Genomic DNA, 18,759 nt, shown 5'->3' with positions numbered 1-18,759 from the left:
TAAGGTTAGTGTCACTCCGGGTCACCTGTGGCTGTAGTCTGAGCTCCAGTCTGAGGAATCTGCTTCTGTTTGGGACTTACTAAGTGTGGCAGAGGCTTGCAACCCAGTGGCCCCTCAGAACCGGCAGTCAGTGGTTTGCTCAAATGCATGTGGCCAAAGCCAGTGATGTGGCCAACCCAGTATTGGTAGGATCAGGAATTATATTCCCCTTCTGCAGGTCCGATGGGTAACATGGCCGTAGCAGGAGCATGTAACCCTTTCAAGGAGGACAGAGAGTCATTTGGAACAATAGTGCAATCCTTTCACACTTCTGTCATTCTAACACATTTAAAAAACAAATTTCCACAGCCTTCAGAAACACATCACTGTGTATTTGACTTTTCTTCAGACTTTATGCACATCTCACCAGATTTGTGCCTGGCTTTATTTGGAGCCAGTTGTTCTCACTGTGTTCTGTGCCCAAGGATGCCCATAGGTGTGGATGTTAGGGTACCAGATTGCTCGCTTCTCAACCCCCAAAGAGAAAATCATCGTCTCCCTTGTCTCTGGGCCATGGTCCAGCTTTCTATCCAGAACAATAAAAGTCTCCTGGACTGGGGAGAGCCTCTGGAATCCTGTGTATGTCATCCCCAGCAGAGTGAGTGCTCCCTCAGCCCATTCCTGTGTCTGCTACCACTGGGCTGGCTTGGGTCCTTAGAGTCTGGGGACCTGGTGCCTTGAAGCCAGCCTAGCTTCCTCTTCTCTCTGGTGGTAGACATAGGGCGTGGAAAGCACATTAGGTGAGCTCTTTGGAACCAGGTGCAAAGATCACCTGTGGTAATTGATATCAGGGTGGGTTTTGTTCTTTCTTTTGTGATAGACAGCAGTGGCCATTTCTCAAGATGGTAGACAGGCTGTATACGGAAAGCTCAGATGCGTGCGACTTTCATCCTTGTTTGTTAAAGAAGCATCCTGTTTTTAGAAATACCCACATTGCCTCTATGAATGCACTGTTGAAGAAGTTTAATCAGGGCATGAGAGAACCAATTAAAAAAACCCACCCACCGAGCATCACCAGGGAGGATGCGACATGTCTTCTCCACCCCTTTGCAGCCGGCGAGCTGATGTTGGGAGTGATGATAAAAACATAAGCAGAGTGTCCAAGAGAGTTGGAATTGACTTCATGCTTCACTGAGTATGTACCACTAGTTAACACACACCAGTGTTGAGTGGAAGCCCTATGCTGCTGTTAAGTGTTAGCAAGGGACCTGGGAGAACTAGTTAGATGCTATTTTCAAATTTCCTCCTTAGTTGGACGATAATATGGACAAGTTCCTGAAGAAGACACTTTCCGTCTCCTCTCTTGGGACGTTGAGTCGCCATCTGTGGGAGCATTTTGCAGAGTGTAGACTCCTCCCGAGGTAGATGATGAGGTTCCTGAGCTTTTCTTGTCGTGGGTGTTCACCAGATGCTGTTAGCTGCTCTGAGTCGTCAGTCAGACACTGTGGACTGTGTAACCCAAGACGTTGTTTGGAATGTAGTTACAATCATGTATGAAGGAAATGATTAATTACACTGTGAAAAGGCAACAATGACTTGACAGACATTTAAACAGGAAGGGAGGTCTGTCAACAGACCTGGCTAGTCAGGCTGGTGGCTCTGGGACTCGTCTCTCTCAGCGGTGGCAGCTGAGTTCAGACAGGCTGAAATTTGTGGTTGGTCCAGTGGCTTCTACATACAGCAGCAGTGAGGGCAGTCCTGGGGTCAAACAGGCTTCCTGTGCAGTTTCAGTCTGAGATTTCTAAGACTGGGGTTTGACTTAAAAATAATATTAACAATAAATGCCTGGTATATATTTGTTATACATAGTGATGGGTAACTCTTTGATTTATAGTAATTCTGACGATAGGGAGGGAGCAAAATGAGAAGAGCATTGAAATGTCTACATGGAATGGAATATAGAGCGCTCCTTGTCTTTTGGTGTGACTCACTTCTCGTAACACCACGTGGTAAATTGAGGGCACACCAGAAACATCTGTCTTATTGTCGTCTTTCAGATCTACAAAGTTTTTTTTTTTTCTTTTAAAGGAAACAAAACAGAACCCCAGCAAGCCCGTATTCCTCCAGCTGGAGAATGGGAGGTTTGCAGCGCGGTCATGGGCACAGATAGGAGATAGAGCAGGATGCACTGTGGATAGAGCTGGGTCTGCAGATGAACACGGAGTTCACTGTTCAAAGAGGTGATGAGGCCAGGCTAGAGGAGAGAGACCCGTCTCCTCACACAAAGCCCAGAGACTCCACACGGAGCAGACTTCTTCAGCACTTAGCACTTTAGCTTTGGAAGCTAGGAAGTCACGTGTTTTGCACTATACAGAGCTAAACAGTTGCAGCAACACTTCTTGCATTAATAAAAAAAAAAAAGTGAGTCTTGATCTGGGTGTTGGTGGCGCACGCCTTTAATCCCAGCACTTGGGAGGCAGAGGCAGGCGGATCTCTGTGAGTTCGAGGCCAGCCTGGTCTCCAGATCGAGTGCCAGGATAGGCTCCAAAGCTACATAGAGAAACCCTGTCTCGAAAAACCAAAAAAAAGAGTCTTATCTTTCCTGTAATGGAAGTGAAAAATGGGTCTTCACTGCTTGTGTTACTGAAGGGTTTGCCCTTGCTGATCCCTGCCTTTGTATGTGAAAATGTAACTGAAGATACAAATCATAAGATTGTCCCTGTAAGAGACCGTCACAGTCAGGGTTACTGTTGCTGCCATGAACACCATTACCAAAAGCAAGGTGGGGAGAAAATGGTTTATTTGGCTCACGCTTTCACATCATCATAGTCCATCACTGAAGGAAGTCAGGACAGGAACTCAAACAGGGCAGGATCCTGGAGGCAGGGCTGATGCAGAGGCCATGGAAGACGCTACTTACTGACCTGGTCCTCATGCCTTGCTCAGCCTGCTTTCTTATAGGGCCCAGGACCACCAGCCCAAGGATGGCACCACCCACAATGGGCTGGGCCCTCCCCCATCAGTCAGTACTTAAGAAACTGCTCTATAAACTGATCTTATGGAGGTATTTTCTCAATTGAGGCTCCCTCCTCTCAGATGACTCTACCTTGTGTCAAGTTGACATGAAACTAGCTGGGCACATTCATCAAAAAGTATTCTAAACTAAAATATAAACTCTCAGAGTCTTTTTGTTTGATGGATTACAAAGCAGGAGAACAAAGCCCTTGACGTCTTAGTAGCTAATAAAGTAGCAAAACAAAGGGAACCATACATGAATAGACATACGTGTCTACACATGCACAGGGTGTGATTAGGCAGGCATAGAGTTCAAAGTAATTAGAAGTGTTTCTAGGCTCCTGAAGGCTCCAGGGGCAAACATGCTTGCTGCCAAGCCTGATGTGACTGTAAGGTAGATCACTAGTCCCCATTAGGTGTTCTCTGGCCTCCACAAGTGTGCTATATATTACAGTGGCCTGCACATACACACATCATATCTGCACAATAATGATGATGATGATGATGATGATGATGATATATTAAGAAAATTTTGAAAGAACTATCCTAAATAAAGCTTTCATAAAGGAGTGACATCTAAGATAACACTGGAAAAGTTAAAGGAAAATTGAAGCAGGCTTTGACTCGGGTTGTAAAAATGGATGTTTGTTTTTCAACTTTTTCTCCATGTAAAATGAAAGTATTGTGTCATAATAAGCCTTAGATGAATCATGTTCCACCTACGAAAGGGATGAAAGCCCATTAAAATTATTTTTAAAACAATAGATGCATTTTTTCAGGAATAATTACTTTTTGTTGTTTTGGGGAGTTGGTGAATGGGGTCCCAGGTCCCAAAGGTGAGGCTGGTCTTGAACTGCTCACCCTCCTGCCACAACCTTGATTGCTGAGGTTTAAGAAGTGAGATAGTATGCCCAGCTGTTTTATATTTTTAACAAGATTTAAGCAACCACAGGAAAGAAAGTACAACTAACAAGTGTTTGAGACTCACACTGAGAGTGGCTGCTGGGCCTTACTGAATGTTTCCTAAAGTAAATAGGTTGTGGTTGGAGACTTTAGTGAAGGCACAAAATTAGACAGAATCAAAGAAGGCCACAGAGTGGATGGAGAGGTGGCTTGGTGGTTAAAAGCCCTTGCTACTCTTGCAGAAGCTCCAGATTCTGAGATCAGTTTCCAGCACCCAAATCAGGCAACTCACAACTGCCTGTATTTTCAGCTCCTTGGGAATCTGATGCCCTCTTCTGGTTTCTATGGAAACTGCATGCACATGGTGCGCTTACACTGTAGGCAAAACAAGTCATACACATAAAATAAAAAATAAACTTTTTTTAAAAAAGGAAAGGGAGAAAAGGAAGAATGCCACAGAATCCACACAACTAAAGTACCTCCCCATTTGGCTTTTATTAGTTTGTTGATCTGGGGTCTTGGTCTCTCTGTGTAGCCCAGGCTGGCCTCAAATTCTTGACCTTCCTACCCCAGCCTCCCAAGTGCTAGAATTACAGGCCTCTACCACCATACCTGCCTCACATTTTTTTTTTATGGGTTAGAAAAGTGGTTGCAGACTACATTTCCAAGAAGGCCGATGCCTTCTGCTCCTCCCCAGAATATACAGGGTGCTTCTTTCAGTTTTATTTTATTTTTTTGAACCACAATTGAATTTTGCTGAAATGCCATTAGAGATCACAGTTCTCAATAAGCAGGGAGTTGGTACAGCATGCTGCTTGCAAATTCTGGAACCTTCTTAGTTCAGGATATATGTCACTCAATGAGTCTGTCTTATTAAAAACAGCCTTAGCAGCTTTGCTTCACAAAAATGCAGAGCTAACATTTTTTTTAAGGGCCCACTGGAGCTGCAGCAGATGTACAGCAGGCTGCTAGGAATTCAGTGCTGGCGTGAGTTCTGCACATGGGGAGCTAAGAGGAAAAGGTGGATTTTGCTGAAGACAATGGCTTTCTGGTTTTAAAAATAGCTGGAGAATGTCTGTACATTTGGCTCTTCCTCTAGCTGGAAAGGTGTGAATAACTGGTGTCACTTGGCGGTGATGAAATAGAAGGCTCATTGTCTGTTGTTTGAGAGTATCACTTGGTATCTCAGGCTGACCCAGAACTTACTATATAGCCCAGGCTGGCCTCAGACTTAGGGCAGTCCTCTTGCCTCAGCCTCACAAGGGCTGGCATTGCAGGTGTAAGCTGCCACACCCAGTTCTCATCATTACAGATGTGTCCAGGCTTTCAGTGTTTTCCGTCACCCACCTCCCAGTTAGGATCTGCTCCACTTCCTAATGAGTAATTAGAAGACATCTTGGAGCTCTAATGAAGCGAATTAGTTCTAAAATGACACTTTCTCTAGCATGTTATGTGATGTCTTTGAGTTTCAGTGGAGTGAGCCAGACTTCTTTCTGATAAATGTTTACTAAAACAAAAGCCTACACTACATAATTGACTTCAGGGATCACTCTCCTAAAGTACCTGGGATCAGTAATTGTGAAAGTCAGGACATTGCACAGCCAAAAGAGAAGTCTGCATTTGACAGGCAAAGATCCTGTATCTTGCAATGCCTCCAGAGTCCCTTTATCCATGTTAGCATTTTAATATGTGTCCAGAATTTAAAGAGGAAATACAGAATATGAATTTTGTGCTATTTTTATTTGAAGAAACAACATCAAATAGTGAACTGTTATAAAGTGTTGTGGAATGGGCAATGGCAGGTGCACCCTCCAGCTTGGGCTGATTCTCCTTTTATTTCACGTAGTGGCCATGCATATCCAGATCAGTAGACTGATGAGCTCCATATGCAAGACAGCAAACTAGTTAAAAGTCAGTCAGAGATGGGTGTGACTGCCACTCTATGTGGGAACTACTAAAGAGACTCACTGTGGTCCAGAGGGTACCAGTTAAGATATTTAAAAATTGGAAAATAGCCTCTAGCGACCATTAGCAGTAAGGTTGGAGAGATGACTTAGGTGGGAAACAAGGCAGATGCCCTGAGGGTGAAGGGTAACTGTTATCTGACTTCATAGAAGGGGGGATCGTAGAATCTCCATTTCTGGAAATGTTTTTAAACAGCACAGATCTCTTGGGAGCAGTGTTGAAGTTCAGTCCTGCCCAGAGGCGGAAAGATTTGCTGAATTATGCCTGTGTGATCTTGGGAGTCATTGAGAACCCTCGAAGGCAGGAAAGATTCTTTACTTTGCTGGCTGAAACTATTGTTTCATAGCTATTCATTTGAAAGTGGTTTTTTTTTTTTTGTGGGCATATCAGTATCAAATTTGTATCTGCAGTCAACGGTTTAAGTTATGTGTATTATACAATCTGAATCTGTGCGTAGTGATGACACTGTTGTAAGCATGAGTTAGTCTTTTATGTTTGTTTAATTTGTGTGTATGTTTGAGAGAGGAAATGGAAAAGAGAGAAAGGGGAAGGAGGAGGAGATTGAATATATGTATGTGAGTTGTGACATATCACTCTCCCTTATTCCTTTGAGACGGTCTTTCACTGAGCCTGGAGCTAGGCTTGTAGCCCCAGAAAGCCTCCTGACTCTGCACCCCTCCTCCATTGCTGGGGTTCTGGACCCCATGTGACCACACCCAACTTTTTACATGGGTTCTGGAAATTTGAACTCAGCTCTTCATGCTTTGAAAGTGAACGCCCTATCTACTGAGCCCCCGCTCCAGCCCATCTGTCTTTTACTATACAAAAAGTTACCTGCTTCCTTGCAAAGTTTCAGTGCCACTAATCATCTGATAAATAATTCCAAAGCAATGAATATAAATATTGCAGGCTTCAAAGATGAATTAGATCTGGTTCCTGCCTTCAGGGAACTTCACGTACACGTGGAGCTAAACCATTCCCAGATCTTCCACCCAGATCTTATGCCTGCCAGGGTGGCTAGGGATTCGACCCAACAAATTTGTTAATGAGAGTGGCATGTCCCTATATGAAAAGTTTGGGCAAGCCTGTGTTATGAGTAATAGAGGAAAATGGGAGAGGAGCAGAGAAAATGATTAAGCAGTGTTGTGAGATTTCAGAGAAGGAGAAAAAAAATCTATCCTTTGGTTGTAACCCAACAGTGTTTTCTGGAAGAAAATGCATTGAGCTGCACCTTCAGTATGAAGCATTCTGAAGGGTGGGAGTGAAGAATAGGGTGGGCTTGTGACTCGTCATCATCCCAGGAGGACACACTCCACTGGGATGGGCGAGCAAGGGAAGTAGCTGTCAAGGAACTGGCGGTGTCCAGTCTGGTCTGCCAAGCCGAGTTTACTCATTGGGATTGTCCCTTCGTGTGTTGAAGCTGTGGAGGATCCCTGTGCGGGTGAAAAAAAAAGCCCTATTGTGCAGCTCCAGAGCCATCCCTGAGAGCTGTAACTTTGAAGCTAAAGCTGTTTGTTATGAGCATTCTCCAAAAGTGAATTCCAAGAATCAAGAAAGCCATGCAAAGGGGTCAAGACCATGCTGGGGAAACCCACAAACAGCTGACCTGAGCAAGTAGGAGCTGATGGACCTGACTCTGACAGCTGGGGAGCCAGCATAAGACCAAACCAGGCCCCCTTGAAAGTGGGTGTCAGTTGCGGGGCCTGGGCAGTCTATGGGGCTGCTGGCAGTGGAATCAGTATTTATCCCTAGTGCATGAATGGGCTTTGGGAGCCCATTCCCTATGGAGGGACACTCTCTCAGCCTAGATGGGGAGGGGGGTGACTAGGTCCTGCCCCAAATGATGTGATAGACTTTGGTGATCCCCGTGGGAGGCCTCACTGTCCCTGAGGGGTGGATGGGGATGGGATAGGGGGATGGTGGGGGGAATAGGAGGACAGAAAGGAGAAGGAACTGGGATTGGTATGCAAAATAAGAATGTTATTAATTTTAGAGGCAGGTGGATCTCTGTGAGTTCAAGGCCACCTGGTCTCCAGAGTGAGTGCCAGGATAGGCTCCAAAGCTACACAGAGAAACCCTGTCTCGAAAAACCAAAAAAAAAAAAAAAAAAAAAGAATGTTATTAATTTTAAAAAATCAAGAAGGCCAGACATTTAAATGGTTCTTTATTGGGGGGGACTTCTGAAAGCTTTTTGCCCTGGGACTCAGAAACAGGTAGTCAATATGTGCACTTCTCAGTGTGATTTCATCTTCTTACCTGGACCATCCCTGGGAACTCATGTTTCTTGGAACACAGCCTGGGAGGTATGTTCTGTGCATTTGATGATAATGGCTAGAGGAGAGGTAGTGCATTTGTGTGGAAAGACAAGGTAGGAGTCTACACTTGGTAGCTGCATGGAGGGTTAGTGCCTGCAAGAGCAGATGGCTGAGTTACCAGCCATACTCAGCCAAGGATTGCATGCTGACACAGGGAGGAAAAAGGGAATCCCAGATTGTGAGGGGGGTGACCTTCACTGTGCTAGAGATGGTAGCACGGACAGCTAGGAGAAGGAACTAGTGTGAGTAGAAATCTACCTGTATAGTGTTATTTGAGAAGGTATGGCAGAGCCAATTTTAAGGTTTCCATGCACACCACTAGACTTCGAGGGGGAAAGGGGATTCTTATTAAACGTGTGTGTGTGTGTGTGTGTGTGTGTGTGTGTGTGTGTGTGTGTGTGTGTGTGGTTAATATGTCTGCCTGTTAGAATTCTGGATAAATAGCAGTTTCTATCTGAATCCATTACTGTAGGAAAGTTACACCTAAACCACTGCTATTTTATCCATCAGACATTAACAAGCCTCCTTTCATCTCCATTGAGTATTTCCCCAGCCTGATTTACCTCTCTGGAGCTAATTCTCAAGTTTAATATTTTGTTCTTTCATTTAGGTGTTTGCCTTTGATTATTGCTTTTGGTCCATGGATGAATCAAACACAACAAAATATGCTGGTAAGTTGGCTGTTTCGTTTGGGCCACTGGCCTCCTCCGTTATGTCTGGGTTCTCTAGTTATTCTGGAGTTTTGTTTTCCCACGTGTCTCACAGCCACTGTCTCGTTGTAGTGGGTGCGTTTGGAAAGTTGGTGATCTGGCTCAGCCACGTTCTGGCTAAGCAGGCTTAGACTAGGTTTGAAAACCTCAATAGAGGGGTGCATGCAATGGTGAGCACCGGTGATCCCAGGACTGAGGAGGCTGAAGCAAGAGGACTGCCCCCGAGTTCAAGGCCAGTGCAGGACTCAGCTGTACAGCTAGTATTAGGCTAGGCAGTGCTGTATAGCAAGACTCTGACTTCCCCCCATCCCTGCAACAAAAATTTCAAAACCTCATTAGTTGCTCCCCTCCTAAGGGTGTCATTATCCTCGGGATATTCCCAAGTCAAGCCTAAACTTTACAAGTTTTCACGGCTATAGAAAACCTGATTCAAGACAACATGGACGGACTACAGTTGCTCAGGGGGGATATCATAGAGATGGCACTGAAAGTGAGCAAGTATATAATTATATGTAAATAAAAATAAAAAATTAAAATATAGTTTTTCCCTTTATGAGTATTGAGGTTAGGTCACCTGATTTAGTCATTCCAAAATGTATACACATAGTAATATGTGTATGCAACACCATAAATACCAGTTTTACTTGTTAATTTAAAAAGGGGAGCGGTAATGAGGAATGCAGGAGAAGGTATCCAGAGTAGAAGTCAAGTCCAAGGACCGTGAGGTGAGAGCTGGGACCTGCTTTGGCCCCTTGGGATAAGAGCTTAATTTCTCTGCAAGTCATCCTGCTCCCTATAATGAAGGAATGGCAGCTCTATGCCATATGGGTGCTGGACCTGTTAACTGGGGACCATAAGTGTTGGCTGATGGAAGGTGACTGTAAACAATGCTCCATTTGGGCTTTTTGTAGGGAAGGGGCTGGGCATTGTGCTAGCAAAGGCCTAAGCAGCCAGTGCAATGGGGCAACGGTGGCAGGGAATTCGCAAAGCTAAGCTAGGAAGTAGAGACAAGCGGGGTGAGAAATTGAAGCTGTGGCGTGGGCTGCTTAAGACAATGTGAAGAGGAGTCAGTTTTCCTCCCTTCCGAGTCCCTCAGCACGTGTCTTCCATTACTGCCTGCGGATACCCCTGCAGCCTCCTGCAGTGTAGCACTCGGCCCACAAACTTTCTTTTCAGCCAAGTACAACTTCATTGGATCCAGATGAGAAAATATTTGTGGAATTTGGGATCTTATAAACACTAGGATCAGAATTATGAAAAAGATAAACATGATTTTTAATGTACCGAATGCCTGCCATTGATGCACTTTTGGTTCCATGATCACTTCAGATATGTTCCAGTTACCCTTGAAATAGGACAGCACATCTTTGCCATGCTGGAGTGAGGGGTAGATTTTTCTTATCCTGTAGATATCGTCAGTATTACACACCTACTATGACACTCTTAGCAAAAGGTAAGATTCGTGGTTGCTGTTCTCTCGGGTATTTGACTTATACAAAATCTGTGTCGAAAATACACGGCTTGTGGATGAGGTTGTTGGTTTCTGTACTAATTTGAGTTCTGTTTTCTTCACTTAAAAGAAACAGCAGTTCTTAACTGTGAATAGGAACATTAAGATGGAAGCATTCATTCTCTGGTGAGAATAAGGGACTTGAGGAGAGGGAAGCATAGATTTCCTGAAACCAACCTATTTGTCAGGCCCCATGAATAATGGCCTCATTGAGACTGGGTCGGGGCTCTCAAAGCAGCTCTCAAAAGTGGGGTCTGGCAGGCCGAGTGGGGGTTGGTAAATGCATGGACTGAGCAAGCCAAGGATGCCAGAGCCCTCAAGAGTCATGTGCTGTGTCAGAACATTAAATCCTCAATGAAGTTTTACTGTTTATTAGGAGCTATTGCAAGATGCTCTACCCTCTGGCTTTTCAACCTGAAATTCTAAGTTCTCTGGAAATGGTAATGGCACTTCAGGGCATGGGTAGAGTGCTTAAAGAATGTGAACTCTTACATCAGACTGTGGGGGTCTCATTCTCGGCCCCCATCTCGGTGCTTACTGTGTGTCTTACTGGATCCTTTTACCTAGTACTTGTCCGGAAAAACGTATCCTCATATGTCTCATTGTCTCACTGTGAGTGACAGTCACTAGCATCAGTATGTTGGCAAGAAAATGGCCTGGGCGGGGATTTATGGCACTTGGTTTTGCTTCAAGCCGCTAGGCTTCGGTGAGATAAAGATAACCTTTTTCTTCATCTGTGAACAGGATGAGGTAAATGAGGAGCTGCAGCCATGCCTCCCATAAAGCTGAATCATCCATTTTGTACGGGCAACACAGCTGTGGCGACTTCTCAGAGGCAAATCAAAGGCTGACTTGTTCAGCCATTTGCGATGCAGGAAAGTGTCTTTGGGGCATTGTGCGCTTGAAGTACGTCTTCCTCCTTTTAGCCTCTTGATGAGATCGGTATAGTAATGTTTGGTGGGTTTTTTTTAAGTCAGAAGCAAAAGTCTTTGTGGTAGGACTAAGTGAGAAAAAGGACAGACAAATAAATAGGCTGGAGACCCAAAACACGGCCTCTCTGCATAAACCTACCTCTTCTCCCAACCCCATCATGCAACCACACATAAATCTCATTAAAAGATTATAAAGTGGCTGTATTGGGATCAATAGTGATAAACTTGAGCCATCTTAGTAAATGATGACATCATGCTAATGGTAATTAAGACCTTCTTGATGAGGAATCAATACATTAAAAATGTCATTTCCTAAAGTGAGTCCTGTCAGTGGTTAAGTGATTTCCAATAGCTTTGTCGTTTATATCCTGCGTGCGTCTCTTTAAATCTTACTTCGGGTATGAAAAGCGGCCTGGGGGCTACAGAGATGGCTCGGGGGTTAAGAACCACTCGCTGCTCTTCCAGAGAACACGTGGTGTGCCTCACAATCTCCTGTGACTCCAGCTCCAGGGGATCTGATGTCCTCTTGTGGACTCTGCAGGCACCAGCACACATGTGGCATATACACAGACACATAACAAATAAAAATAAAACTATTATTTTTAAAGGAAAGAAAGAATAGCAGTCTGGTAGTGGTATATGTGGGGGTCAGTGTGGATAACACTTCTTACCTGGGAAATTCTGAACATGAACCTAGAAATTATGTAATCTTTCTTGCCATATGGCGTGTTTCTCAAATTTGCTGAGGCCATGTGTTCTTGGATATTTGTTGGTACTCCAAACCTAGAAGAAAAGATGTCCAGCTGAGTCCCACCTCTCCTCACTTTGTTCATGCTGTGCAAGGCTAGAAGAGCACCTTCATTATGAGGCCTGAGCTGCCGGCCGGTGGCCATGTTTGATTCTATTACCATCATGGGGGTGTGTGCACTCAGAGGTTGGGATGATTAATTTCACATTGCTTACGGGAAGCAGGGACAGTAAGACAACAGAGCCTATATGCACCAAAATTTATATTCTAGAACCAGTGTTTGCCAAATTAGAACCAAATTGTCAGCATAATAGTACAATACAAATTTGTCTTAACATATTTAGGCCTAAGTATTTGACCTTTGAAGTGTTCTCCTAGTAACTACCTGGAGAAAGCACAGGCTCTTGGCGTCGGGCTTCTTGGGCTCAGACAGTAGGCAGTCATCACGACTTCATTAATGTGAATCTGAGGATGAATTGAGACTTACAACAAGTTCTGTGCATCCGGAAAACCGCTGATAATTGTTAGCCATTGTGTAAAGCTGTAGACGTTCTTCGTGCAGTCATTGGGAGCACTAGTGGTTAGCTGTTTAAATATCTAGTGTTGTCCAAAGTCTAGAGCCCATGTTCTTGGTTGACTTTTGTTTGAACACTTCCCCCACAAGAGCTGTGAACACCATAGCCATGAGTTCTAGAAGCGACAGTAGGCCTGTGTCTGCTACCTTGTTGGAGAGAGCTGTTGTAAAATGCTTTGAGAGCCAAGGGACACTTCTTTGTCAGCAGGGGTTTGTGTGGAGTCAGGCTTCCTAGTCAAGCTAGCTTTGTTTTCTTTTTTCATCCTTGGCACTGGTACCCAGGTAGGAGTTTTCTTGTCCCCTCCCCTGTGAGTCAGCCACTTTATCCAGCAACAACAACAACCAAAAAAAAAAAAAAAAAAAAAAAAAAGGAGCCCAGCTTATGCTGAACCCTAGCTGTGTCCCCGATTGGAAACATTGTTGGGTAAGTCACTCCCTGCTATGGTACAAGTGACACTTCCCCAGACTGCAATGCTGATAGCACTTGGAAGCTACCGTGGAAAATGGCCTGTGGTTTACTTTTAGCTTGTGGCCCAGTTTCTCAAGTTCCCTTTACCAGGTCCCTTCCTGGTAAACTTCTGAAGTTGATTAAGAATTAATGTTTGCACCTCCAAGTTGAACCTTAAAGTCTTTGTTTCTTTATCTGAACTGTAGTTTGCGTTCATTTAACTTAAATATGGCCTGAAGTCTCTGAACGTGAGAAATTTTGTGAGCTGCACTCCACACACCAAAGGCCTTTGAGGAAGGAATTTGCTTCAACCTCATCCAAATAAGGCCTTTTTCTCCCTTGGAGGTGTGCAAGCAAGACCTGTCTATGCTTGTACCATCCAGGTGCCCTGATTTGGAGCTGGGCCCCTGCCAAGTCCAGACTCATCAAAATTACTGTGGCTGTCCGCCCTGTGTAAAGGGGAAAGCACCTTCATAAAGAACGAGGTCCAGGAATTGCTGCTTAAAAACATACAGCCAAGCTCCCCTGACTCCAACTCCAAAGAGAAAAGAAGGGGCTTGAGAAATGGATTAGATTTGGGGTTGTGTTTGTATTGGTTAGCTTCCATAGCTATAGGGAACCTGAGGCCCAGGCTTTGGAGGCTCCAGTTCATGACTGATTGGCCCCATTGCTTTGGCACTGAGAAAGGCCACATACAATGACAGAACTGTGAGGTGGAAGAAAACTCTTACCTCAAGGTCAAGAAATAAAGAGGGAAAAACTGGGGTTCTAAACCCTCTTCAAGCACCCCCTAATAGCCCAAGAACTCCCCCCCCCCCGTTTTAGGTTCCTATCTCCTCCCACTAGTACTCCTTGGACAACATTCTTTAACTTGTGAAACTTTGGGGACATTGAAGATCTCAGCTCTAGCAATGTCATTCCGATCTCAGATGATCTTCCATCGAGGAGATTCTGTTTGTGAGCTAAGTGTGCTGTGCCCTGCTTAAGAGTTTTGTTGGCTATGATGTGTCTGCTTTTCTCTGTCTTTCTTTTGTTTTGTTTTGTTTTGTTTTCCTTTTTTGGTTCTTCCGAGACAGGGTTTCTCTGTATTGCTTTGGAGCCTGTCCTGGAACTCGCTCTGTAGACCAGGCTGTCCTCGAACTCACAGAGATCTGCCTGCCTCTGCCTCCAGAGTGCTGGGATTAAAGGCGTGCACCACCAATGCCCAGCATGTCTGCTTTTATTAATCTGAATTATAAAGAACATAGGTCATACCCTCTCTTTTCATTCTCCTGCTTTCTAGGCCCCAGCCCATCGTGTTCTGCCCCGTGCCTATTCAGTGGGCAGATGTTGGGCTCAGGACTACTGTAGCTGTCTTTTCCCTTTGTTCCCAGTTCTCTCCTTTAGTGCTTTGCTATCAATACCTTGCTATGTAAAGACAGTTGCCTAGGATCCTTGCACGGTGACTGGGAGCCCATTGCTGCTGTTGCCAGGGGGTCAGGTGATGCCCACATATGGAGACCTAGTGGTGTTGGCTTTTCAAAGATCTGTATCATACGTGACTCAGTGTTGGGTGACTCAGACTGTGACTCCGTATGCAGAAATCCCACACAAGGGCTCCTGTTACTGCTCTGACATTGTTATAGGTTTCCCTGGGCATGCCCGGGTTTTATAACTTGTCCACATGGTTATAGGAGGTCCGATTATTAACGGTGAGGTCAGACGCGACATGCCCTGTAGATTCACCACACCAGGCATGTGGAGCTGATGTCTCCAGAGATACCTCCTCCCTAGCACAGGTTCTGCTAAGAAGCCACAGGCCTCTTGGGTTTGACAGTGTTGTGGCTTTGCTCTGTTGGTCTGGGTTGGGGAACAAATACCCATAGATCCCCCTCTTTCCCACAGGACTTCTGAACTTCCCTGTAGGCTTTCCTCTAGAAAAACAGCCCTCCCTTCTGCTTGAGTGTAAACCATAAACTGTAATTGGGAAACATTCAGGGTGGGGATATTGCATCTTTTATGAGATCTGCCCAGGCAGGGTTTGAATTCCCTGGTTCCCACCATGCAGCATAAACAGCTGCTTTGCTTTTTTCTTTTTCTTTTTTTTTTTTTTTTTTTTTTTTTTTTTTTTAGCCAAGGTTCAAAAAGCAGTGGTAAATCATTTTTTCCTGTGCTGAGAAAGACTCCTAGGTTTTTAAAAAAAATGGAAGTAAACAAAAGAAAATGTTTTTTAAAAAGTTAAAAAGCCTCACAGCTGGGGATGTAGCCGAGCGGTAGAGCTCGTATCAAGCGTGTGTGAGACCCTGCATTCAGTCCCCAGTACTGCAAAGCGGGGAAAAGGCCTTCATTTGTCTGGGTTACCATGGGTCTGGTGTAGGTCTTTGGGATGTCCTGTGTTCTAAGGCAGAGGGAAGTGAAGCCATCCCTGTGCTGCCTTCGGAGTCTGCTGTTGACCAGGACAGGATCTGGACCACAGACACAGGAAGGACTTTGAAGACTTGGTTAACAGTTTGGATCTTGGCCACTTGCACAGCTATTCTTCCTCTAATAGTGGTTCCCTGAAGGTTGCTGAACAAAAGAATTGCTTGAGCATAACTGCAGCCCAGGGTTCATGTGTTCACACAGCCCCAGGGTGGAAAAATAATGAGAAGTCCCTAGAATTGGTCCCATTCACTGTTTTATTGACGCTATTCATTGTATTGTGTTCTTTCGCCCTGCAACCTCTATCCTAATGGCACAAAAGAATGGGAGCTAGTTTACTGGATCCTATCCTTTAACATGCTCTGAACTAAATTATGATGTTCTGTTTTCTTCTTGTCATCCCCAGATATGTGTATGTGAGTGAACACACACACACACACACACACACACACACACACACACACACACACACACCACGTCCTCTGCCTACCTCCCACCACGCCATCTTAAATAAGAAACACTCCCCCTTACATTATCAGTGAAACTTCACCAGGGGGACCATGACGACAGCTAGAAAAACATGGCAATAGACGGGTCCTTTCTAAGAACTGCTGTCTTACCTTCTGTTCTCTCCTCCTTAAAGCTAGGATGCCCCAGAACCTTGCAGAGATGGAAGGAAAAGTGATTAACTGCTGACTTCCTTCTTTGCACCAAACTAATGGTGTGACTCACAGAGAAATTACTAAAACCCATCCCAGGCTTTGCCCTGGTTAGGTGCTGTGGCAGGTGCCTCTGTAACCCAACCTGACAACCCAGGAAGGTAGAGAGGAGTGCTCACGGTTTGCCCCTGAAGACATCAGCACTTCCCAAGGTCACTCAGCTGGTGAGATGGATCCTATCCTTTAACATGCTCTGAACTAACTGCTCACAACTTTAAAAAAAAAAAAAAGTGTGAGTGGTTGCCTGTCTAATCTGGGTGTGGAACCCATGAACAGAAATCATAAAGGAAAGAGAAAGGATTTGAGCATTACAAATTTTGTTTTTAGGGCTGGGCGGTGGCAGCACACACCTGTAGTCCCAGCACTCGGGAGGTAGAGGCAGTCAAGTCTGAGTTTGAGACCAGCTTGGTCCACAGAGTGAGTTCCAGGACAGCCAGGGCTACACAGAGAAATGCTGTCTTGGAGGGGGCAGGATTTTTTATTTTTAATTACATCTTAGATGTGTGCCATGTGGTCGTCAGAGGACAGCCTGTGGGAGTGCGTTCTTTCCTTCCACCATGTGGGTCCCAGGGGTCAGAGTCGGGTCATCAGGAGGGAGGCTCTGTTACCGGCTGGGCGGTTGCCAGGCTTTCTCCCTGCTGCCCATTTTTAATACTTGAGTATGAAACATCAAGAATGTTTCATGAAACAGTGGGGAAAGGTTTACAAACATGTACGATAGACCAGCGGTTGATGTCTTTAATATGTAAGAAAAGAAGCAAGGGGCTCAACTAACACAGGGCTCAAACTGTCCATTTACTGGACATTAAACCGAGTGAGCAGAAAGAAAGGAAAATAGGGCTTTCTTCCTTCTTGATGTAGTCGGAAGGAAGACGAGCGATGGGCACCAGTGGCCGGTGTTGGGGATCTCCCCTCTGTCAGAGAGAAGGGTCTCACACAAGGCATGGAGAAGCCAGCAGTTTAATTTGGGGAATCCCTGCAAAGTTATCCTCTGACCTCTCCACATGTGTACGCTCACACGCGCTCACACGCGTGCACACACACACACACACACACACACACACACACACACACACACACACACACTGTTGGAAGCATACTAAATAAAACTTTTTTAAAAATAAAGTCCATGTGGATGAGGGAACTAGTTATTTGTTTTTTGTCTTAAAGAGAGTAAGTTTCCTTTGGGATATGAAGTCATCATAAAATGTACTCCGGTCTCTCTAGGAATCTGGTTGTAAATTTGTGAAAACACATGGTCTTCACAGTAGTTCTTTCTATTTTTCTCTTTTCTGAGTTGTGTCTTAGCATAGTTATTTAGGGATTAAAAAGAAGTGAAAGGCGAGCTTGTTGGTTTAAGATACCTTTATTCAAAACAATACCAGCCAGATGCAAGCCAGAGCGTGCCCAGGGGCAGCAAGGCAGGGAGGCCCGAGAGAAGGGGCAGCAGAAGGGGCTTTCCCTGTGTCTCTTAAGAAGCCCTCCTGCATCATCCTGACCTCACCCTGACCACGCCTTGATAGGCGTGGTCAGGCACACCTGTAGCCAGCCCTTAGGAGGCGTGGTTACGGTGTCTGCCTACAAAGGAGGAAAAACATTTCTTTCTACAAACACACTAAAATATCTGTTTTATATGTTTATATATGTATTTACACATAAAAATATATGTACATATGGATATTTGTTCTATTGTCTTTCAAATTTTTCTCATTTACCCATTACCAGAATAAAACTTTATTAATATGCAAACCATGGGGCTGGTGGGGTGGCTCAGCAGGTAAAGGTGCTTGTTGCCAAGCCTGATGACCTGAGTTCAATTCCTGGAACTAACATAGTGGAAGGGGAGAGAATTGTCTCTTGCAAGTTGTCCTTTGATCTCCACACACTCATCTACACGTTTACACAAGTAAATGTGACAAGCTTGGGTTTATGTTCTGCTATCAAGCATAATAGCATAAAAATTTAACTATCTTCTAAAACCGTCTGAATATATTTAGTGGAACTCAGACTAGGTAATATTTCCCATGCATGTTTATTGTTACAATGTCTAGGAAAGGAATTCATCAGCACAGAAGTAATTCGTATTTTTTTATTTTATTTATGATCATGTGTATGATGTATGCCTTTACATGTTTCATGGATCACATTGGGAGGCCAGAGGACAATTTTCTGAAGTTAGATTTTTTGTTTATTTGTTTTTATTTTTCAAGACAGGGTTTCTCTGAAGCTTTGGAGCCTGTCTGGCACTCACTCTGTAGACCAGGCTGGCCTCAAACTCACAGAGATCTTCCTTCCTCTGCCTCCCGAGTGCTGATTGCTGAGAGTAAAAGTGTGCCTCACCACCACCTGGCTTGAAGTTGGTTTTTTACTTCCACCCTTACATGGGTTGTAGGGATTTTGCTCAGGTCACCCAGCCTGTGTGTCAATCAAGAATCTTTACCCACTGAGCCATCTCTCCAGCCTGATTTGTACGTTTTTAATTAAAAATTACTTAAAGAGTCCAAACATTCTGTTGACATATCTATTCATACCCATGTGTCT

At 44.6% G+C, this 18,759-nt stretch overlaps 1 protein-coding gene across 8 annotated transcripts in view; it reads left to right on the top strand.

Moving 5' to 3' along the window:
• Kif13a (kinesin family member 13A) overlaps window positions 1–18,759 on the top strand; it is a 189,044-nt gene that overhangs the window by 80,554 nt on the left and 89,731 nt on the right. For 7 of the 8 annotated variants that reach the window (XM_035442953.1, XM_035442951.1, XM_035442952.1 and 4 more), the window contains one exon: window positions 8,788–8,848. In XM_035442953.1, the coding sequence (XP_035298844.1) occupies window positions 8,818–8,848 (31 nt within the window). In that variant the 5' untranslated portion in view covers window positions 8,788–8,817. Of the gene's footprint in view, window positions 1–8,787; window positions 8,849–10,306; window positions 10,341–18,759 lie in introns of those variants that run through there. The other variant, XM_027410001.1, reaches the window with a different exon arrangement.

This window comes from Cricetulus griseus, chromosome 3, assembly GCF_003668045.3.
Source record: "Cricetulus griseus strain 17A/GY chromosome 3, alternate assembly CriGri-PICRH-1.0, whole genome shotgun sequence".
Taxonomy (NCBI): domain Eukaryota; kingdom Metazoa; phylum Chordata; class Mammalia; order Rodentia; family Cricetidae; genus Cricetulus; species Cricetulus griseus.
Note: the sequence above shows the minus strand (reverse complement) of the source record. Positions and strands in the feature narration are given on the sequence as shown.